This window comes from Acomys russatus, chromosome 7 (genome assembly GCF_903995435.1).
Source record: "Acomys russatus chromosome 7, mAcoRus1.1, whole genome shotgun sequence".
Lineage (NCBI taxonomy): Eukaryota > Metazoa > Chordata > Mammalia > Rodentia > Muridae > Acomys > Acomys russatus.
In genome coordinates, this window is record NC_067143.1 from 33,087,358 (window position 1) to 33,112,100 (window position 24,743).

The 24,743-nt window shown below is 40.0% G+C and overlaps 1 protein-coding gene across 5 annotated transcripts in view; it reads right to left on the reverse strand.

Moving 5' to 3' along the window:
- Ntrk3 (neurotrophic receptor tyrosine kinase 3) overlaps positions 1 to 24,743 on the reverse strand; it is a 379,071-nt gene that overhangs the window by 6,076 nt on the left and 348,252 nt on the right. For 2 of the 5 annotated variants that reach the window (XM_051148743.1, XM_051148747.1), the window contains one exon: positions 5,377 to 5,418. The exons of the other annotated variants lie outside the window; for them this stretch is intronic. In XM_051148743.1, the coding sequence (XP_051004700.1) occupies positions 5,377 to 5,418 (42 nt within the window). The remainder of the gene's footprint in view (positions 1 to 5,376; positions 5,419 to 24,743) is intronic. 5 annotated transcript variants of the gene reach the window in all.

A 24,743-nucleotide genomic window follows, 5' to 3' on the forward strand; every position in this document is an offset into this window, starting at 1 on the left:
CCCGTAAGCCCCTGTATTAATAAGAAACTGGGTGGAAAAAAAAAAAAGAATACCTCGCCAAAATGCTTAGTAAGATACATCACAGAGAATACCATCTTTAAGACAGCCTCAAGAGACACTGGCCATTTGTGGGCTTACCCCTGAGATTCAAGAGGAAGAGAAGGTGACCGAGAAAGGCAGATATTTGGAATATGAACTGAGGGAAAAGCACTACATAAATATTCACTGTTTAGTAGGTTAAAGATCTTAGCACACATGAAAGAAAGTTCACAGCATGTTGCAAACCTCAGGGATGAACTGCATCATTGCTAAGCAGAATGTCAGAAGTCAAACCTTTCAGTTAATAAATGAAATTTGTTGCAAAAGTGCTTGTGGTTGGCTTGATAAGAAAACAGTTCTGTGTCTGTGTCCCAGTAAACTGTGGACACAAACGTCTTTCCCTGATGGACCAGTAGGAAGGACATCAGCAATGAGCACTGAAAGGCAAATGGCTACAGAGATGAAAACCTCATATCTAAAAGAACTGTGTGTGTGTATGTGTGTGCGCACGTGCCACTGGGAGCATTTTTAAAAGGAATCAGCCTTCTGGATTTGTAGAAAAGTCACTCTTAACCTGGGACTTTTGAAATCAGCATAGCTTTGTATCAGCTGTAAAACAATACAAGATGTTTCTACCTGAAAAGCAAACACTAGCCCTCTTCACCAAACACAGGCTTTCAAAGAAAACAAACTAAACCAAAAGCACCAGAAATGAATGGAGTAGGATCCTAGAAGAACAGACAAAGAAATCCAAGATATGTGGTGACCTGAATTCTACAACAACAGAACAAATAGACAACAACAGTGCACTTTAAATCTAAATAACGCTTTCTAATTTGATGGCTAAAGGTAATACAATAACTAATAAGAGCTTCCTATAAAATAGAAACATAGAGTAAATAATATTACCAATAATGTTAATAGTACTACTGTTGCTACTGCTAATCTAATTATGGAGAATGAAATTTCCATATAATTTTAACCATAAGTGCCGTGGAGAGTAGATACAGAAATAATTAAAAGCCCGATAAAGACTTTATCATTAAGAGAGGCAGGGAAAGCACTTACTGATACCAATCAACTATTGATCATAATAATTCACACTTAAATATGCTTATGAAAAACTTTAAGTAGCTTCTAGAAGAATAAAAATACTACATAGAGCTTCCTAACAATTTTCAGGAACATAGTATCAAAATCTTTCATCTTACAGAAAACACTGCAAAGTGAGGAAAGCAGAAATAATGAACAAAATACAAAATGGAAGTAAAGCCTGATATTCTGTGGACAGTAAGCATAAATAGATTATTACTACCTCTAACACAGAAGGAGAATTTAGGTTAGAAATCAAGGTTCATGTTATTTTGACAAGATGTATTTAAAACAAGATTACAAAAAATATTGAAAATAAAGCAATGAAAATACCAGCAATAAAAGTAAAATATAATTGGCCATATGTGTGTGTGTGTACACACACACGTGCGCACGCATACATGCACACACACACACACATGCATACAGGCAAGCATCTATATACATGTAGGTGTAGATGAATGGACAATTAAATCTCCTTCATTAATTTGTTTTTAGACATTTTGTATTTTTTCTTAGGTGTAGCTGAGAAATGCTGAATGTCAACAATTTAAAGTTAAAGAGGCCGATGTCATAGTTAGGTCTAATTGAATGGTGTGTAGTGTTGTAAAAATTCACCATTGTCATAACCGTGAACTTGTGAACTCCAGCTACCATAGCATGACTGTGTGAAATACATATACATATAAAGAATAAAATACTATAAAATTAAAAAACTAATAAGGACACTACAATGAAACACTAAAACTAATACACACCAAAATTATCTTTATTTTAATTTATAAAATCCAATCACATACTAAACCTCAAAGGAAATATGAAATTTCAATGAAAAAATAAGTCATAATAAGAACAAAAAAATTTTCCATAGCAAATAAAGCAAACTATAAAGGGATAATCTATTAAGCAGTTTATTGGGAGCACTAGAATTCTATTTGCTTAAAATAATATTTAAAGCTATTTATTATAGAATGAGCTAAAGTCCTATTCAGTGAATCCTATGGAATATAATTGAAGTAATCTTTACAAAAATATGTAGAATTTAAATAATTTTAGAATAATTAAAATGCAACTTAGCTAAGATTCAATTTTAAAAAGAGGTAAAGACCCTAAAAAACTATAAAGAGAATAATAAGAAATAAACAATGAAGAAAAAAACAAAACTGATTTGCTATAAATCAAAACAATGCCCAAACAAGAAGACAAAAAAGACAAAGCTCTTACTTGATCTATATAATGAATTGCTTGTCTTCCAAAAGTCATAAAAAAAATAAATAAATAAATAAAAACCTTTGGCAAGGTTAATAAGCAATGTAAAAGAAAAAAGGGTAAAATTATTTTTAAAAAATAAAAAACAATAATTTTTAAAATACAAGTTCAAGTATTGATTTGCTGGAAATATTAACAAAATAGAAAAACATGGAAATTTGAGAACAAGGTATTAAAACTATAGCAAGTAAAACCCACATGTAATGAATATAAAAAGGTGGTCTTGTATGTGAGTTACAGTAAAGTTTTCCAACCTGTACTTTTCCAATGTAAAAACATAGACACTTTCTCAAACCACTCTGTGGTTTAAATGTCCTTAAAAGCAGAATCAGTCTAACAGCACAGAGCCTCAAATATATAAATACAGATAAAGAAATTTAATCTATATGTTCTTATAAAGCAAGCTATGCTCTAAATATAATCACTAAATATGAATAACTTATTCAAAAAATATCACAAGAATAACAACCTTAGGAAACCTACTGCTCCATTTGGCTAATTAAAAAGTAAATGAAGAAAGAAAAAACATTCATTCTTTAAAAAGATGCTACACTTTTCCAGCCCTGTTTTCTGGTTGGAAACCTTAGTCTATTAGTAAGAAAAGGACATGTTCCGTATCATAATACTGATAAGCCTGAAGCACAGAAGACACATTCTTCCACTGATTTTGTGAAACACTGTCCAGGAAATTCCAAACAAGGTAATAAAGTAATTATTTTGTTGAGTGGAGACAATACCAAACTGGCTTCTAAATACGTATCTTTGTGTAGCTAATGGTACTTAACACAACAACTAAAAAGGCGTCAATGTGCAGAGAATAAGTAACTGTGAGAGGTCAGCCACAATGGGACATCTATCACACCTCCTCGTCAAGGCTCAGGGACCATCAAAGGAGAGGGGGAGCAAAGAGTATAAGAACCAAAACTGGTCAGTGAGGACCAGAGCAAGTTAGTGCCATCTGGAAAGGCCAGAATCAATGCACTCTTGAGCTGACAGCAGCTGTGGACACCTGCGCAAGACCTGCATGTGATCAAGCCAATCAGCATCTGGCATGAGTCCCCACCCCTAACTGAGATGTTATGGAAATTTGATGTTTTCTGTGTGGATGGACACCTACAACCGGAAGTCTATGAACAGCACAAAGTCAAGTCTATGTGTTAAATTTTTAAAGAGAGGACTCAAAGAAACTAGGGAGGTGGGGTAGGTCTGGAGGTGAGAGCTACAGAGAGAAATTGGGCATAAATATGACCATAAATATATATAGTGTGTGAAATTCTCAAGGAATTAATAAAATATTAATTTTAAAAATAAATATTTGGCAAAATGTTGAAACAGAAGATTCAAAATTGTCTGTTGTCTCAAAATAGCATGGTTATTCAAAATAACTAGCTATAAAGAAATGAAAACTATTATAGCTTAGTAAGACACCCACAATTAGAAAAATAAGAGCCAAACTACACTACTAGTCACCATAGTAATTCAAAACAGAATTGAAAATATAACTGTATAATATCAACAAAGCACATAAAAACTCTGATATCTTACTTAGTTTAAAGTGTATAGGTTTGTGGGGATCAAATGTGGGCAGAAGAGGGCTGGAGGAGAGAAGGAAAACCAAAGGAGGAGGGCATCTCTGGGAGAAGCTGAGTATCTGCAACTGTGTAGGCTCCTCGGAGGATATGGGAGTGATTCTACCTGAGGGACATAGAGACTGAGAAGGCCACCTCCGGTGGAGGGAGGGGGGACACCAACCCACCCATAAAACCTTCCACTCAAAACTTACCCTGCCTACAAGACATGTGGGCATAAAGATGGTGCAGAGATTGAGGGAATGGTCAACCAATGACTGGCCTAACCTGACACCCACTCCATAGGAGAGAGCCAACCCCTGATGCTATTAATGATACTCTACTGTGCTTGCACACAGGAGCCTAACATAACTGTCCTCTGAGAGGCTCCACCCAGCAGCTGATCAAAGCAGATGCTGAGACCCACGAGCAAACATTGGGTGGAGCTCAGGGAGTCTTGTGGAAGCGTTGGAGGGTGGATAGGATGTTTCAGAGGGGACAAGAACTCAAGAAGACCAACAGAGTCAACTAACATAGGCCCATAGAGGCTTACATAGACTGAAGCACCAACCAAAGAGCATACACGGACTGGACGTAGGCCTCCACACGTATGTAACTGATGGGCAGCTTGGTCTTCATTTGGGTCCCCTACTAAGTGAAGCAGGGAGTATCTCTGACATGGACTCTGTTGCCTGCTTTTGGCTCACTTTCTCCTAACTCTAGACTGCCTTATCTGGTCTCAGTGGAAAGGGGTGTGCTTAGTCCTGCTGTGACTTGCTGTGCCCAGGTAGATTTGTTTTGGGGGTGGGGAGACTTCCCTTTTCTGAGAAGGGAAAAGGGGGGAAAAGGGAAGAGTGTGGGATCAGGTGGGACAGGGTGGAGAGGAGGGAGGGGGCTATGATCAGGATGTAAAATGAATAAATAAATAAATCTGACAAAACAAAACATATGTGTAGGTATATTCACATAAAAGGACACAAAACAGGGTCTACCTAAATGCAAGGTTATATCATTTTCTTGGATAAGAAGGTTTGGTGGGATAAGTCTCTCATTCATTCTTCAAATACAACTTAAAATTTCAGTGAAATATAAATTGAAAATTCCCGATGGAAACTGACAAGATGAATCCAAACTTTATCCAGAGTAGTGACTGCTTAATTAAAGACTTGCTCAACTAGAACAATAATGGGCATTTATTTTATCAGATAGCAAAACATTTTACTGCACTATGTAATGAACACCCTGTGTTTTCCATAGAAATATACAGTATATTAATGTAACAAAATAGAAAGCCTGGAAGCAGAACCATGAATAAACACTAGAGTTTGATATATGAAATGATAGGTTAGTAATTAAAGTGTAGGGACAATGAACTATTCATTTAAAAAGAATACGCTTAGATACCTACCTCACACCATATACAAAAATCATTTCCAGATGGATTAAAGAGCTAAACATAAAAAACAAAATAATAAGAATATTAGAAGAAAACTTACAAAGGTATTTGTATAACCTCAGGAGTAGAAAACCTTCCTACATGACATACACTTAAAAAGCCACAAAGGATACAATTTATAGACACAATTCATAAAAATCAAATAGCAAAGACAAAAATTCATAATTAGAAGACAAATGACAGAAATACCTTCTGCAACATATGTAACAGACAAATCATCTTATTTATTATTATCGATAAACTGGCTTTGCTAAGCACCCCCAGGCTGGCCTGGATGTCTCTGTGTAAACCAGGCTTGCCTCAAGCTGGCAGAAGTCCTCCTACCGCTGCCTCCCCAGTGCTGGACAGACAAGAAATTAAAATCCATATGATTCACAGTGCTTCTCAGCATTAGTTAAATAAGCAAACCAACAGACAGATGAGTAAAGACAAAGAGCAGACAAGCCACAAAATAGCTATACATGGCCACAAACAAATGAAAAGATGCCGAGTAAAAGAGCACAGACATGTATTTTGATGACACTTGATAAAAGGGGAGGAAAGGTTACTATCTGATCCTTAGAAAGATGTGAGACCTGGTGCTCTGATGCCAGCTGTGAGACTGGAATCTGCTTCTGAGGGCACAGTCTTTGGATTATCTGCCCACACTGAAGATGCAAGAGCCCTGGAGTCCACCCATTTCACTGTAGGAGTACTAGAAAACTACTATCTTGTGTGTAGGCAAAAATGTTTGATTCAAGGCTTCCATTTTGTTGTTTTTAAAGGCATGGATATGTTTATTTTTAATGGAATAAGTGACGGTTAAAACAGAATATAAAAATGCTTTGTGTACTGATACCTAAATATGTCCAGGATAATAATGTAGTAAATACAAATGCGATTCATTGATAAGTACATGTTGCCATTCTCATTCATGTAAAGACGGAAATACATAAATATAAGCAAATACGCAGTAATAGTATATAACTTTGTGAATGATATGAAAGGGTTCAGAAAGCCACTAAACCAGTAATTTTCTTTAGAGATGGAAGAAAGAAGGTTCCAGATTTCATTATGTGTATTTCTATATTGTTTAAAATGTTACAATGATCAGGTACCACATTTTAAAATGCCAAGATAAAAAAGTAAACATTTGAATAGACATAAACCAACAGATATAAGTCCATATAAAAATATCAGTTTGGGAAAATAAATATGCTTGTGACAGAATATACTAGAATGGTTTGTCTCACCTGGTTTCTTGAGTAAAAGCCAATAGAAGCCAGGAATACAAAAGCATTGCTCTGGGTGCATAATTTGAAATAATAGAGTCCTCTATTTGATGCTAGTATGTGTCTCAGTTGGTGGTTTTTATATATAAGACAGAAGAAGTTTTAAGTGAAACATCCATGTTCAGGAAATGAGAAACCCGAGTGCTAGATGCAAATTATGATGAGCCTAAGTGTTTGAGTAGACAACTGACAGACAGACATTAACTGGTCATGGAGGCCCCATTAGAAGACTCTCGTGGAATAGCAGCATTAACATGGGTGAAATGTATACTACATTCCTCCAGGAGTAAAGTCTATAACATAGCAAAACTAATGAAAAATTGGAAGCCAAGAAACCCTGAATTTTGCTGTGATTTTTGACAAGTGCTTGGTTTTATGAACCTAAGTTTCCTCGGCTTCAAAATAAGAGTTAGACAACAAGACTGCCTCGCGTGGTATCATGAATACAAAAACCTACTGGGTATCACTAAGTGCCGAGGTGTACACTTTAGCACTCACTGTGTACATCTGCACATACTCCTGGACAACACAGCAGATCTAACTTCCTACAGTTCCCTTATTGCCCATATAAACCTATATTGATCTCCTTCCAGCATACCTGTCACCATTCTCCCACATTAAGGAGACTCAGTTTGGGAAAAGTGTTCTAACCATTCCTAATGATTAAAAAAAGGAAATAGAAAAAGCACTTATTGGCAAATATCTCCACCCTAAAACACACCTTAAATATAAGCTATTCAGAGTCATCATCTTGAAGATAAGAACAATGCTAATGACTGAATAGTGATGTCATATATTCTCTTATTTCATCCTGTTCCACTCTTGCAGCAGGTGCCTCTACTGTGGCCACATCACAGATGAACCTAGGATGTGCATGGGTAATGTTAGCTTGCGATGGGAGCTCTCTAAGGGTATCTTGAGGATCTTGAAGCTAAACTTTAAAAAAGATGACATATTCTAATAAGGCCCAGTAGAGACGCTGAAGAGTGATTCCAGCAATACAAAAATAGACCTTGGAATTAATTGCTGTTAGGAAGAAGTTCCTGTTTTCTTCTAGAAACTTTCTACTATGCCATCACTGCCACCCTTTGTCCTCTCTTTCACACCCTCACGACATTTGTAAAGCCTAGAGGGAGGAATTGCTCTGTAGAGGTTTTGCTCATTGGGTTAGATGTGGGTCTGTAGGAATTAGGTGGTCATAGAGTCCCAAGATATGTTCTTTGTTTGCCTCTGTCACTGAACCTGTGCAGGATTCAACAGGGCCTTTGCTTCTTAGATCATCATGTATTCTGACTTAAGAATACAAAGCTTCTTTAATTATTAAGTCTGTTTCTCATTAAGACCATCATCCCAGACAAACAGGACCAACATGACACACCTATGCTTCCTCTGAAACATGATGTGAGGTGACATATGGCTCTCTTTTATATGATGTTATGACTCATCAGTGGATTCGGTCTGGTCACTCAGTACAAAGTCCCCTTTCAACTAGTACTTTTAAAAATTTTCCCCAAATCTAATATTTCATTAGTGGTTTTAAAAATGATGTTCTAATTATAGCATTCCTTCCGCATAGATTAGCAGAAGGTCTATAAATACAAACTTCCCTTCATTTGCTATGTGATTGTATGATTGTAGCTGATATGAAGTGGGCAAGATGGCTGCTTAACTATTTTTCCTTTATTTAGTTTTTAGAATAATGAATTTACCCCCTTCCTTCGTGGTTTGAAGACATAGGCTTGAATAACTGAACCCTTGGTCACCAGTTTATTGTGCTCTTTTGAAAGTTAGGAAAACAAAAACCTTACTGAAGAAAGTGGATCCCCGAAGAAGGGTCTTGAGGTTTCATAGCCTAGCCCTATTTCCTAAACCGTCTGCTTTCTGATTGCCAAGCCGATGTGATCAGCTGCCTCAGGCTCCTACTACAACTATGCCTTCTTGTCCATGACGGACTATAGCCGCTCACACTCTGAGTCAGAGTAAACACTTCCTCTCTTAAGGTGCTGCTTGCTAGTTAATGGTCATAGTGATAAGAAAAATGGACCCAGTATTCTCCGAGGGTCAACGCAGAGATTTTTGTTCTACTTCTGACAAACATTTTGAGGACTTGTTCTTTTTTTAAAAACACACACTTGAAGTGTTTTGATCTACGGCAGTGACTATTTTTGGTGCCTTGTTTCTTTCCATCTTTGGTCAATAGAAATTTCTTAAAGTTGTGCCCCTCTTTCTTCTCATATAACCCCAGTAGTCTTTGATAGCACCTTTGCTTTCTGACATGAAAGAGTATTCTAGACTCCTCTTGTACATTTCATATCAGAGCCTTTGAAGCAACTCTTTCTCCAGGGATTTCTGTATCTTTTTAATGCACAATGGACTTTTAGGACTAAAATATGGATGCTTGTGAGTGTTCAGTGCTACTAAGGTTATCATTACTTCTGAGTCTTTATAGTGGGAAATTCAAAGTTGGAAAAAAATCATTTTTGAAAGGGAAATTACAACACAGGTCCATGATTTTTGCCTTATCTATACTCAAATTTAGTATTGCTTAGCTTCCTTGGTTTTATATTTCAGTTTTTCTCTGATGCTGAAAATCTTGATTACTAGAATCTAATAATATAATTTATTTAATTTTTCTTAACATGTTAAGCATCGTTAACATGTGACACTTTAAAAAATTGTGGACTTATTCTCTCATATATTACATCACAACCACAGTTTCCCCTCCCTCTTCTCCTCAAAGCCCCTCCCACCTCCTTCGACCCAATCCACTCCCTTCAGAAAAGGGCAGACCTCCCAGGGATATCAACCAGGCATGGCTTATCAAGTCTTAATAAGAGTAGGAACTTCCCCACATATTAGGCTGGAAGAGACAACCAAGTAGGAGGGAAAGGGTCTCAAAAGCAGACAAAGAGCCCCTGCTCACTTTGTTAGGAATCCCATAAGTGGAACAACATATATGTAGAGGGCCTAGGTCAGACCCATGTAAACTCGCTGATTGCCACTTTAGTCACTGTGAGCTCCTATGAGCCCAGGTTAGTTGGTTCTGTGGGTTTTCTTGTGGTGTCCTTTACCCCTCTGGCTCCTACAATCTTACTTCGCCCTCTTCCACAGACTTACCCAAGTTCCACTTAAAATTGAGAATTAATAAATGGGACTTCATACAACTGAAAAGCTTCTACAAGGCAAAAGACCCCACCCCTGGGCCTAAACGACAGCCTACAGAACAGGAAAAGATTTTCACTACTTCACATCTGACAAGAGGGCTGATTTCCAGAATATAGAAAGAACTCGAGAAACTAGACATCAATAAACCAAACAATTCAATTAAAAATAGGGTACAGATCTAGCCCGAGAACTATCAACAGAGAAATCTCAAAGGGCCAAGAATCACTTAAAGAAATGTCCAACAACGTTATTGGTCAGGGAATTGCAAATCAAAACTGTTGAGATTTCGTCTTACTCCATCAGAATGGCTAAGATCAAAAACACAAGTGACAGCTCATGCTGGCGAGGATGTTGAGCAAGGAAAACACTCCTCCATTGTTGGTGGGAGTGCAAACTTGTACGGCCACTTTGGAAGTCAATACTGTGGTTTCTCAGAAAATTGGGACTCGATCTACCTCTAGACCCAACTAAACAACTCCTGGGCACATATCAAAAGGATGTTCCTTCCTACCACAAAGAAACTAGCTCAACTATGTTCATAGCAACTTTATTCATAGTAACCAGGAACTAGGAAAAAGCTTATATGTTCCTCACCTGAAGAATGATAAAGAAAAATATGGTACATTTATACAATGGAGTATTACTCAGCTGTTAAAAATAACATCATTAAATTTACTGGCAAATGAATGGAAATAGAAGAAAATCATACTGAGTGAGGTAATCCAGAAGCAGAAAGACAGTGGATAGTAGCTGTAAAGTAAAGGATAATCATTCTATAATCCACAGACCCAGAGAGGGTAAATAACAATGAGGGGTCAAGGGGAACCACGTCAATCTCCCTGGGGAGGGAAAATAGAACAAATATCCCAGGTGGACAGGGGGAAGGTGCAAGTGGAAACATGAAGGATCAAGCAGGGAATTGAGGGAGGTTAGAGGGAGAGAGTTCCAGGAGAGATAACTGCAATAGGAGGGCATTTCAGGGGCAAGGTAGAAATCTAGTGCACTAGAAACTCCCAGGTATCTACAAAGGTGACCCTACCTAAGACTCCTAATAATGGGGACAACAGAGCCTGAAATTGCCATCTCCTATAACCAGGCAAGACTTCCAGTGAAGGGACTGGGACACCAACCCAGACACAACACCTTCAACCTACAATTTGCCCTGCCTGCAAGATATGCCCAGGTAAATGTGGTGCAGAAATTGTGGGAGTTGCCAACCAATGACCAGTCCAGTTTTAGACCCATGCCATAAGACAAAGCCCACCCCCGACACTGCCTGGAGGGCCAGGACCCAGAGGTTGGATAGCCCAGAGATCTAGAATAGAGCCAAACACAACTGGTCAAACAAAATCAATGAATTAATTTCTAATGATATTCTGCTATATTCATAGATTGGTACCTAGCCCAATTATCATCAGAGAGGCTTCATCCAGCAACTGATGGAAACAGGTGCAGAGACCCACAGCCAAACATTAGTGTCACTTCTTAATTATATTTTAAAAATATATACACAGTTTTAACATAAAACCATCTACACTGCTCTCAGTTATTTCTGTCCTTAAGATACACTGAACTAGAGAAATGTATAAAGTATAACTTTATCTTAACCCTTTCAAAGTTGTCATACCAACAGATTTTTCTATTTTATTTCTTTTTTTTTTTTAGTTTAGAAATATTTTTTACTTTTCATTTTCCAACATATTTCATATCGATGTTGATCATTTTAAAAAATAAAACATAATTTCAATCTCAAAAGCACAAGATCCTTTTGCATAAATTACACAAAAACGCTTAGTCTACTATTGTTCTTGCCACTAGGCAACCCTACTCTTAATCTTCCTATAAAACACAATATTAATTTGTTCTATCTTATTTTCCTTTCTTTGTTTTGTTCTTTTTAAATGAGCACATATTGCTTCTAATTCATTTCTCTGTTCTGTGCTTTGCACTCTCTATAGGCGTTCACTCCTCCCTTGAAGAGCTATACAGGACTCCACTGTGTGTGCCAAGTCCTTAGTTTATCAAGTCAACTCCAATAACAGAAGAAGAGTGTATACTGGCTGCTCTGACCCAAGTTTGCCTAACACTTGGTCCCATGGAAGGCATGAGAGACAGAGAACATTGTCCACGGAAGTGATTGCACACCTGAGTTTGCAAAGCTTGGAGATGCATGAAGACCTCAAAATATGTCCTCAGTGAGGATAGTTTTGAGGTATTTTAAAGATCATCAACTCTTATATGCACCTTTTCCAAACGAATTTAGAACTCCAAGTGGTCTAGTAATGTCTCTGGTAGTTAGAACACACTTCTTGCAATTTCTTAAAATAGATAGATGATAGATAGATAGATAGATAGATAGATAGATAGATAGATAGATAGATAGATAGATTAAAAACTAAAAGTAATGAGGAAATAAACATAAAAGGTTATCATGTGAGATAAAATAATTCTTCATAAGATGCCAATATATATGCCCTAGGCAAATAATTCAAAGATTTGAGTCATATGCCAATAGAAAAAAATCATTTTCTACACACACACACACACACACACACACACAGAGAGAGAGAGAGAGAGAGAGAGAGAGAGAGAGAGAGAGAGAGAGAGAGAGAGAGAGAGAATAAATAAGTTCATTAATAATGCATGTGGTAATTTGTAAATAGAGGAAATAAATCTGCATTCATATTTTACTTTTATCTTCCACAGAGCTGGGATATATAGCTATTATTTTGATCTACTGTCCATTTCTGATCATTGCCAATAATTGTAGGGATACTCATTCCAAAAAAAGAATCTCTTAACATTTAGAAACTTATGGTCACTGGACATTAAAAATTAAATTTAAATCTTCATACACATTTTTGTCACAGTAAATGATGATAGAGTAGCCAATAAAGGGCTTTCAAGCATAAAAATAAATTACATAAAGATAAAATTCAGTGTGGTAACTGGAATGAAAATATAAATTCAAGAAGAAAAAGGAGCCATGTAAAAATGGCTGTTTAAGAATTTGTTCATGTGTTAAATAGATGATGTACCAAATTGCTCTTGGTATTTAAACTTCATTAGATGCATTAAAGGAATGATGTATTTTTTAATGTCAGTGTTTACAATATCTGGAAATGATGGCAGCATTTGAAACGTTTTTAAAAGGTTGCAACCAACTATATCGAAGGTTTCTCAGTGACAACTTTAAATGTGTAAGAGGCATGCGTAGCTTTTTAAATTTCTTTTGAGACCATAAAAGTTTGGGGGGTCTCAAGTCTATAGCATTTACATGCAGAAATGAATTGTTCTGTCTCTCTTATCTCCCCTCATGTCTATACGTATCACCCATTTCCAAAGGGAGATAATCAGAAAAAAAATGGGGGAACCATTTTAATCAGCCTGCATGTTTGCTTCAGACCTGTGAGCACCCTTCCTTCATTCTAGCCCTGAGTCTTCAATCTCAGCTGTACCCTTGAATACTGAAAGTATGTAATATAAAAAAAAATGCCAAGGGTCTAGCAGCTGCAGGTGGCCAGCTCCAGTTCTTCTTGTGTTTAGACTGATGTAGGGAATTCCCATACTTCCTACATCCTTCCCCACAGCTCCCCCCTCTCTCCTGAACAGGAAATTATGTTTGTGTATTTCCACTGAAAGGTTCTTACTTCGCTGTCTTCAGGCCATTGTCCTAAGTCAAAGAGAAACTCGGCTAAGCTTTAGGAGGTCCTTGTGCCTCTGTCTATTACAAGGACAAAGGAGCACAAAATCACACAGATTCCTTCTTCTCACCCAGACACTCAAACCATCTAACCTCACACAACACTGGCTAGCTAGAAGGAGACATGGTCACCCATATTCCAAATAGATAACCTGACACCCAGCAAAGAAGAATAAACACATATCCACAGGGCAGAGTATTTCTGGAAACAACTCAAACCTCTTCTGTATGGAAGGAATATGGGCCAAGCCAGACTTTCTAAAGGATATAATTAGGTAACCTATCTTCTTTGAGAACTCAGCTATAAAGACCAAATGATCTAATCACCTGAAGACTGCCACTCTCTGTCGGTGCATTATTTTTATTTATTTATTTTGTTTTAGTGTTCCTAAATTTCATGTCTTATCTCAGAGATAATTACCCATGTGCATTTACGAATCAAATCAAATGTTGTCTGAATAGTCTGTTTAACACTTAACAAAAACTCCAAAGAGTTTTGCCTCTTGCTTCCTGCTGGGCCATGTCCAAGAGATCCATAATCAGGGACATCTATCACCTTGAACATGACACTAGCTATGGTCCTTGTAGTCAACACTACAGTCATTAAAATTAGTATTGCTCCTGCTCTGGAATTTGAGGGTTTCATACATAAAGTATGCACACTAGTGTTGATTACACAGAAAATACTGTGTGAACACACATTAACACATGAGGAGGAAGGGTGTCTAGGTGGCTATATGTACAGAATAGTGTGTGTGCTTTGTGAGGACAGTAGTGGATCCTGATACAGACACGGGCCTTCTGGGCATGCTCTGATTAAAGGAGGCTGATAAATACTCCCTTGTGCATTAGTTGAAATAAATGCTCTATGTTCTGTTCCCTTAAGAAAATTTTTTTGCCTCAAGACAACAGAAATAAATGCTTTCACTCTAAGGCAATTGATTAGCTTTGTTGATAGCTTCAAACATTTTTGGACATTAGAATCCTTTCAGGGATAGATACAGCTCTACTACTCACTGCTGAGAGTGCTACCTAGTCTGACTCCTGGGCTTCTTAGAAGTTCCCTCCATATGAACATGGGAGACTTTCAGAGCCTGAGTAACATCAATTTGCCATTCTTAAACTATCATAGCTCCTATCTTTTCTCTGTCCCCTGCCCCTCTCTCCTCTCAGACTTCTAGACAAGTGTCACAGGTACTATTCTTTGATTAAGCTGTTTGCCTTTCTTCCCAATCTGTTCACTCATCCATCCATTCATTCATTCATTCATCCATGCATTCATTAGCCATGACTCTTTGGTAGCTGAACCTAAAATGGGATAGGGCAGTGGAACATGGAATTATCTGGAAAAGAGGATCCCATCCCCTTTAAGAAGGGTTGCTCGCTGGGTATGGTGGCACATGCCTTTAATTCCAGCATTCAGGAGGCAGAGGCAGGAGGATGACTGAGTTTGAGGCCAGCCTGGTCTACAAAGTGAGTGTAGGACAGCCAAGGACACACAGAGAAACGCTGTCTTGAAAAACCATAAATAAATAAATAAATAAAAATAAGGGCTGCTTCTTGCCACTACAATTGTCTCCCCCGAGCCAATGGCCATTGTTATTTTGGTTCTTTCACTTTGTTGTGTTTCTCTAGTCCTAAGTCCATCTGAAACTTACTTCTCCCTCTGTGGGATTCCCTCAGCATCCATAGCTGGTGTTTTGTATCCAAGATCTCAACATCTTGCTATTCGCTCTTTGTCATGGGCCTTGCATTCAAATTCTCCACCTTAGGCGTCTGCCTGTCACACTGCTGCCAGTGATCCCTCTTTCTCTCCAATTGTCCCTTCTCTTTCCTGTCCGAGCGGTCTTCTTTCTAGAAAGTACAATTCTTTGTCTGACTCACGGAATGAACCGAGCAGTACTCTAGACACCCGCCCCCCACCAAGCCTCCCTTAACAAGCCCACGTTCCTTCCTGATGCCACTTGGACTATCAGTCCTATCCTGCCTCCCAAGTCTGAGGTCTTCAAAATCCAAGATTTAAAAATAACACTGAAGATGAAATTCATGAACACACGTGGATGAAAAAGTCTTTAGGAATTACCTACACAGACACGGAAATCTTGTCCATAAAAAGGCAGCGACAGATTTACTATGGTTCTGTGGATATATCCTTTGCCTATAGTATATATACTTCAAAGAACGTAACTGAAAAATCCCCACTTCAGGTCGTGTGAAAATGTTTGGTTCTTTAGTGCGTTGATCAATCTTCATTGTCAACTTGAATCTAGGTTTAGAATCACCTAGAATACATACCTGCTATGTTGGTAAAGACGTTTCCAGAGAAGCTTAACTAAAGGAAGACCACCCTGAAAGTGGATGTCCCACCCCAGCAGGCTAAGGTTTTAGATTGAAAAAAAAAAAAGAGAGAGAAAGCCAGAAGAGGTCATCTTTCTCTACTTCCTGACTGTAGACACAAAGTGACAAGCCACATCACACTCCCACAGCCATGACCTGCAGCCATCTTGGACAGTATCCCTTAAGCATGAGCAAAAATAAGCCTTTTCCCCTCTTTTTTTTTTTTTCAGTTGCTTTTGTCAGATATTTTTGTCACTTGTCTTAGTATTCTATTGTTGTGACAAGTCACCATGACCACATCAACTCTTATTTATAAAGAAAAGCATTTAACTGGGGCTGGTTTACAGTTCAGAGGGTTAGTCCATTACCATCATGGCAGGAAGCATGGCAGCATGCAGGCAGACAGTGCTGTAGAGGGAGCCAAGAGTTCTATATCTGGATCTGGAGGCAGGAAGAGAGAGTGCCACTGGGTATGGCTTTAGCTTCTGAAGCCTCAAAGCCCACCCCAAGTGACATACTTCCTCCAACAAGGCCACACCTACTCCAACAAGACCACACCTCCTAATGGTGTCACCTCTATGCCTATGGGGGCCATTTTCATTCAAACCACCACCTCACCACAACAGGAAGGGTATCTAATACTTATATTTGTCTTCTTCCTGCCTCTTTATTGCTAGACTTCAAGTTCCCGATCAAATCATTTCTTCAGTTTGTGTGGATGAAGATTATATTGGTCTATCCATTGGCTAGATCTGGGTAGGGCCTTAAAGTTTACCGCCTGTATTGTCCTTGGTTGGTGCCTTAGTTTGAGCGGGACTCCTGGGCCCAAATCTGCCTATCATAATGTTCTACTTGTAGGTTTCTAGGACCCTCTGGATCCTTCTACTTTGCTATTCTCCCATGCTTCTCTAATCTAGAGTCCCAATAGGATGTCCTCCCCCTCTGTCCCACTTTCCTGGTAAGTGAAGGCTTTCATGGGACATGCCCCTTGGGCTAGTATGCAGATATAAGTGAGTATATACCGTATGAATTTCACACGAACTCTGGTGCCTCATATTTGACCATGTCCCCTGGAGCGGGAGACCTGGTAGCAGGATAGCAGGTTACCAAGAAGAGACTTGATACCCTATGAACATATACAGGGAGAGGAAATCCCCCTCAGGAACAGTCATAGGGGAGGGGAATAAGGGGAAAATGGGAGGCAGGGAAGAATGGGAGGATACAAGGGATGGGATAACCATTGAGACATAACAAGAATAAATTAATAAAAAATTAAAAAACAAAAAAGATTATATTGGTCTGAACATTATTTTGATTTTTATAACCACAATGTATAAGTGTACACTTACAAACTGCATATCTATCTGTGAATTCACTCTGGATATAGAAATGCCCTTGCTACCATGCCAGGAAACTCAGCACAAGAGACTGAGGCTTGTCTATGTAGATACGAGACCTCAAAATTGTCAGAACTGCTATTCTTGCTTTTGCCTCTCCACCTCTTCCCAAAAGCATAGCTGCAAGCCATCATCTCACATTTTGGTTGACAAATTGAAGAACTCAACCTCAAGTTTAGGAGGTGCTTGGACCTTTTCCAAGAAAAAAATAGAGAGAAGCTTTACAAAGGGTATTAGAGTGGGGCTCTCTCGAAGCAGGGCATAGAGGCAGCTTATGCAATCAGCATCCATTTAGCACAATCTCAGAGGAAAGGCTGTCTGCATCTGAGCCTCTACCCCCAGGATTAGGAGAAATCCTCAGGGCCTCCCAAAACTACAAGAAATGAAGAGCCAAGCTGTTTAGCAGTATGAGCCTAGAGGATAAACAAGCCCATTGTGATTCTTCCCAGCTCTCTTACCTAGAGCTGCATCTGCCAAAAGCAAAGTTCTTATATAGATGCTCCAAGAACACACACTTTTTTATAATGTCTTACCTCCCCTCTTTCTAAACAGGGTCTAGATGATAGCATTCATTCCAAGGCCTCCCTGTCCTATAATTTGGCCATGGCCTTTGTTTTCCTTTCCAGATGCCTAGACTCTAGCCTTCTGGCTATACTAAAATCTTCTTAGAGAAACAACTTTTAAGATGTTATAAGAACTCAATTCATAGAACAAAGCTGGAGGTTTCAACTCAGTTCAGATTCATAGATTAAAGTGGATAACAAAGAAGTCACCCAGATCTCAAATATGAATACTAAGACCATACATACTATAAAGGAAGGCAAAAGCAGTCTGCTGACTGAGCCTAAATCTTTTTCTTAATTACCCGGTAATGCTCAAGTATTAGCATTTATGATTTATCGGGTTCCAATTTATAGTCACACTGATTTAGGCCAAATTACAAATTATCTCTTTCAAACAAAGGTTCGCTTGGCCCAAAATCTTGCTACCCTTCACACGTTATGATAAGAGATATTGAAAACGAGTGTCACAGAACAAGGAAGCAGAAAGACCAAAGCAGCCAGAGAGATCATGTGTAACTGAGCAGGGGCTGTATAGCAGTTGAGTGACCACAGAGTGGCTATCCTCCTCAAGGCTCACTTCTTTGTGTGTGAAATGGGGACAGTCATGCACCTATTCAGAACATGTACTGAAACGAAATGAGGTAGGTAGCAAATACACATGCCCAGAAATCTGAATCTAAATCTCCCTTGCAAGCATTTCCCAAAGTTTTGAGGGTCGTAGACATTCTGCTCAGTGAGGCTCACAATAGTGAGGCAACCATAGTGGATAAGAAACCAGGTCATGAATAAAAAGTCAGCCAGTCACTGGAAAAGATGAGCTAGAAGGGATGCATTACCATACTCCAAGACCTTCTCTTTGTGAGGGTTTGGGTTCTTTGTTTGTTTGCTTTGTTGTTGTTGTTGTCGTTGTTTTTGTTGGGTTTTTTGCTTTTGTTTTTGTTTTTGTTTCTTCTTCTCCTCCTCCTCCTCTTCCTCGTCCTCCTTCTCCTCTTTCTCCTTCTTCTTCTTCATTTAGTTCAAGACAGTAATACCAACAAATACAGGGCATAGTTTAAAGGGGGAAGTCGGGACTTGCATGACTGTCAGTCTGGATCCCTGCATCTTGCCTGTCTGAAAAAAAACCATGGCTATGGTATTCAGGAAAGGCAGCTAGAGTGAATCCCACAGAAGACATGACTGGGCTAGCAAGAATATGCAACAATGTCATTTAGACTGGGTCCATGATCACATACTGAATGTGAAGCCCTATTGTGGGAAATGAAAGAAAAGCAAGATGAGTGGCTTCAAAAATATGAACTATAAGGAGCTAGAGAGATGGCTCAGTGGTTAACACTATTTGCTAGTTTTGCATAAGACCAGCACTCTGCTCCCAGTATTCACATGGTAGCATCTCTATAATTCAAGGTCCCCTAGGTCTAGCACCCTTTTCTGGCCTCCATGGGCACCAGGCATGCATGCAATGCCAATACATATATGCAAGCAAAACATTCATACATATAAGATATAAGAAGCTAAACCATGAAACAATCTTTTAGGAAAAAAGCAAACTTAGTCAGGAATTAGCTCCATTACTTGTTTTCTCAACAACATTAATAAAAGTACCAACAATAATGACTTTTACTATTGACTACCACACCTGCCTTCAAACAAACAAACTACATTCTTGAATCAGGTACTGTAAGTCTGGTTTCTATTACCCAGTTCTGGCCATGAACCCAGGATCTTGTACATTCTACACAAAATATCATATCCCTAGCTATGATCCTAGGTCTTTGGTGTGTATGTGTGTGTGTGTGTGTGTGTGTGTGTGTATGTGTGTGTGTGTGTGTCTGTGTGTGTCTGTGGTTTGTTTGTTTTTTTCTGATTGCGCTCTTGCTTTCACTTCATTTTAAGACAAGGTCTTACTAAGTTGCTCAAGCTGACCTTGAAGCACTCTATGCACTCTATGCACAAGCATAACCCTCCTGCCTCTGCGTTCCAAGTCCTGAGCTTATAAGTGTACATGCACAGTACGTCCCTTGGATAATGACTTTACTATAGAAATCTGAGATGACAACAGAGGTATATCACAGATGTGATGAGAGAAAGAAGCTTTTTAACAATCCATGGAATATTCTTCCTCATGACCCGGTGAGACCCCATTTCCAGGGATACTCACGAGAGCCTGCCTGTCTCCTCAGCTTTGGATAAGACACCTGGGCCAGGTGACCTTCTTAACAAATGTTCTTTCCTAATTCCAGGGCTCCACAATCCTAGTGCTCCTGACTCGCCATTTGTGAGGTTTGGCATATGGAAATCATGTCTGGATGTTAGCCGGAGCCTGCACATTCACTCTCGGGGCCCTGCACTGCTGCCTCAGAAGAAGACAGCATAAAACAGCTTCTGCTTCATTCCCCTGATCCCATTCAGCTCAGGGTTGAGGGCTAATTAAGGAATATTTGTAAGGACAGCCATCAGCAGTCAGCTGCCCTGACAAGAGCTAAGGAGCAGTGTTTCCTACAGTAGGACATCCTTCAATGGCATGACACCTGCATCTTGAGTGGCTGCCTCCAAACCATCTGTGAGGAGGTTCTACCCATTGTGGTCTTCCTTTGTATAGCACTATCTCTCCAGAACAAGAGTTCCCGAAAGCTTTCTGGGATGAGGAGAGACAAGTAACTGGCCATGTGTTTGAGCCTAGAGGAGGGCTAAACTGAGGTAAGGCCTAATACTTCTGGAAAATGCAACACTCTGTATAGTTTATTCAGTGCCCCTGGGCAGGAGCAAGATCTCCTGATAGAATAATTGATGGGTGTAAAAAGCATCTAAAGATGGAGAAAAGAACTGCCTCCCTCCAAAGCAGCCTTCAAAGTAGGAGTGGCATAATATTACAATGCAGACACAAAGTCATAGCCAAGTCACCTGGAGACATCACGGCATCCCCACGACGTCTCAGCTTCCCCATAGGTTAATATTAACACGATTTGTCATGAGGATTAAGTGAAAACAGTCCATGGACATTTGGGCAGGATGCATAGAGCTTGGAAATTCTCAATACACACTAGCAAAGAACTGTCACAGTGACAGTTACAGGGTAGATGTGGGAGTGCCAGTCTATTGCTCTACTGTATGTGCCCATTTGCATAAAGCAATCTCTGAGCCCAGCATTTAGATAATTTAAGTGAGTGGGGGTAATTTTCTACGTGTAAGTAGATGAGGATGTTTGGTGGTCAAGGATGGTAGTGATTAGGCTAAATTACGGAATCAATTTCCAGTGTCCTTGGCTGCAGCACTTTCAATGTATAACTACCACGAGGAAAGAGGAGCAGTCTTTTTCTGGTCTTGTGTTGCTGCAAAAAGCAGCGAGGCCTTTGCTTCTCTTTTCCTCTGGACACTGACTTTCCTTCTCCGGTAAAGTCATGTACTGCGGGGTCAGCAGATCAACCAGAAAGGCACAGCTGGAGGCAGCGGTAACAACCGTGACTCCCAGATCACTCCAAATTAGTCATTTTAGCTGGAGGGAGACCAGAGCCCTGGGGCCCCCCTTGTGTTTTATTAACTGCCAACTGAAAATGCCAGAAGGAGTGAAGGAAGTGCAAAGGAGGGGGAGGCAGGGGCCACTTTGCATATTTTAATTACCTCAGTAAACAATACATACCACAGCAGAGACCTGTCATCCATAGCTGCATCCCAGGGCAAAGGAAAGTTGGAAGTGCATCATGGGAGACGAGACAGAGAGCAAGCAAAGCCTGGGCACACTCCAGGCTGCCTCATCTAACCTCACTGATGGCTTCTGGAGCAACTCAGATGAGGGTCAGGACAATGGGACTTTGCATACCCCAGAGCTTTCTTAAGAACTAAACACACCTGTTCACCCAGTGGAAAATGGGATGCTTCTCTGAGTCATGAAACACAAGCCTTTCATCCGAGAGGACGAATACTCACAGCCTGAGAAGAAAGCGCTCACTTCCAGGACCACACACACAAAGCAGAAGAACAGTTCTTCATCTTCACTGAAAGGAGGGAATTCAGCATAGAGAAAACAGCAGAGTGACATTCTTGGGGCAGCCTGGGGATAGCTGATAACAGCAGCTAGAGCACTCTGTGAGCTGCAGAGTGATTAATCAACACAAGCTGGAACATAACTGTTTTATTCGGTACCAGTCCCTAGTTAGGCATCCCCAGAGAAATTCCAGGAGAGGGTATTGATTGCCCCAGCCACACTACATAGAGGCCAGAGACATCTCCAGCATTCTGGAAGGGAGTCATCACAGGGGAGATCCGGCATCAGTGAAAGCCTGGAATCCAATCGAAAGGCACTGGGTTGGGACCCAGGTCACCTGAGGTCTTGTCACAGTTGTGATGAGGTGTAACCCTAGGTCTCTGGAAGTCTAGGGTTCCTTTTAGTCTCAATGTTCACATCTGTAATAATGATGTATTAGACTGGGGGACTGTTCAAATTCTTCTCTGCTCTGAAACTACATGAATTTGTCCAACGCATAATTATTGATCTGAATCAGTACTCAAAGCACATTGAGCAGAGATCCTTTATACCTGCAGCCCTGACAGTCTGGTTTTCCAGAGAGGTGTGTGTGTGTGTGTGTGTGTGTGTGTGTGTGTGTGTGTGTACACCAACATGTGTGTGCTTAAGTGTGTGTGCTTGCGTGCACTTATATATGTATGTGTGTATATATGGATAAGCCATTGAGAACAAGAGTCAGACCTCAGGAGGGCTCTCCAACACTATATCATACTGCCCGCCTTATCCCTTGGTTCCTATGTCCTTACCTGTAAGACTGCTGGGCTTCAGAAGCAACTGCTCTGATTAACCTCTAAGTATCATCTAGTTCAAAACATGAAGTTGCAGTGAAGCAGAGACTGAACAAGCCCAGAATGCACTGCCCCCCCCCCACTCCCTCCCCCAGCCCATGGCTTGGGAGAAGGCCAGAGTTCTGGGTCTCAATTATTTCAACTCAGCCTGTTGTTCTGCACCAGGATCCCAGGAGGCCTCACAGAGAAGCCAGGGTGGAGGCAGTCTCAGATGAACAGGATGGAGGCTCAGGGCCTCCATGCAGCATGAGGCTTTCCAGGCCATCAGTTGAGGCCTGCAGCTGTGGTCACACCTTCTCCCTTTGTAAACAAGTTCTGCCTCTTGGCTTCCTCTTCAAGGCATGTGTGTGGGGGTGGGGGCGGCAGGGGCAGCTCTCAGGATCAACATGGGAGAAAGTCTTAAATGCTAAGCCAGCAATCACAGTCAGATGGTGTTTAGCACTCCCTTCTCCCAAACACAGCCCTGCTCTTTTAGATTCATCCCTCTTTCCAAAAGCTTCCCCAGCCTTCTGAAACATCAGTCTTTCCCTGGGTCATCAAGCAGGCTTCCCCAAAATGAGCTAGGCTAAGTGCTAGAACAGGTAGTCGTCGCCAGGAGGAGAGCCTTTGTCTTAATTTATCTAAACTTCTGGCCACCACCAGAGATGAAAAAGATGATTTTAGCATTTCTGCTTTGAGGCCAGAGATAGAGTCCATTTTTGCAGTGAACAGAGCCACAGAACAGCAGCTTTAGGAGTCATTACAGAGCTCCATGATACACAGTCAGTGCTTGAGAGGCACAGTTTCATTCGCCCTCCTGAGATGTACTGGGCTTTAGAAATAATTATTACCAACCACTTTATATGGAGGAAAGGAGACAGGTAGGAAGTAAAGAAAGGAGGGGGGGGGCGAAGAGATTAAATAACTAATTTTTAAAAAATAACAAAAGATGTAGGACTTAACACAAAAAATATTCTGACTCCAAAAATCAACATCCTTGAGTGTACTACCAAGCAGAAATTCTTGTGCGCTTCCAAGTCAAAGGCAGACTGACCAGGAAAGATGTTTTAGAGCATGCAAACTGGGGTAGTGGATTTAGGAAAGTGTATTCGATGACTTAGAAGTTGATTTCAATAAACACCTCTATAAAAGTTAAAGAGGCATTTTCATTCTGAAATATTCCTATCAGCAGACGCAATGAAGTCAGATGAGAGCTGGCATCATCCGAGACAGCACTCATAAAGATGACACCAGATCGCATGCTATGCTTCTTCTCATGGACAGACTGGAAAAGGCAATCAGGCAAGGGCTTTGCCTCCTTGGTCTGTCCATCACCACTTTTCTCTGCGTGACACCCAGCTTGGCTGCAGAGGCAGAACTGATGATTTCTCAGCTGGATCCCTATGCCAGGCCATTCTTGGGAATGCCAAGTCTTCCTTACTGATCTTGCTCTCTAGGAATCTGCTCAACCACAACAAAATCTATCATCAAAAGTTTCAAAATATGTGAGAATATATAGGGGGAGGTGATCCCCCTCAGGAACAGTCATAGGGGAGGGGAATAGTGGGAAAATGGGGGGGGGGAGGAATGGGAGGATACAAGGGATGGGATAAACATTGAGATGTAACAAGAATAAATTAATAAAAAAAAAAAAAGAAAAAAAAGTTTCAAAATATGTCACCTTTGATTGTTTGGACATCTGTTTCCCATCACTATCTGTTTCTGTAATATCAGTGTGAGAGGGAAAGCAAGTGCAGGAATGAGAAGAAAGCCTCCGTGGGGGCAAGAAGGAACGGAGACGGAGGAAACAGCACATGATGAATCTGGTGCCCTTCCATGGGTCCTGGTCTAATTCCAGAAATAAACCTACTCCTGAATTTACTATTATGGTGTTACATTGTCTTTCTTGCTTAAAAGATTCTGAGTCAGATTTTCTTTCACTTGGAGCTAAAAAAAAAAAAAAAAAAAAAGATCCCCAGGAAAACTCTGGGAAATTGAACTCTTAAATTTACCTTTATTTCTGGGATTAAATGCCTCAGTTTTAGAAGTCAACCCAACCAGAGAAACTGTGGTAGGAGGTAGACGGCCTCACAGA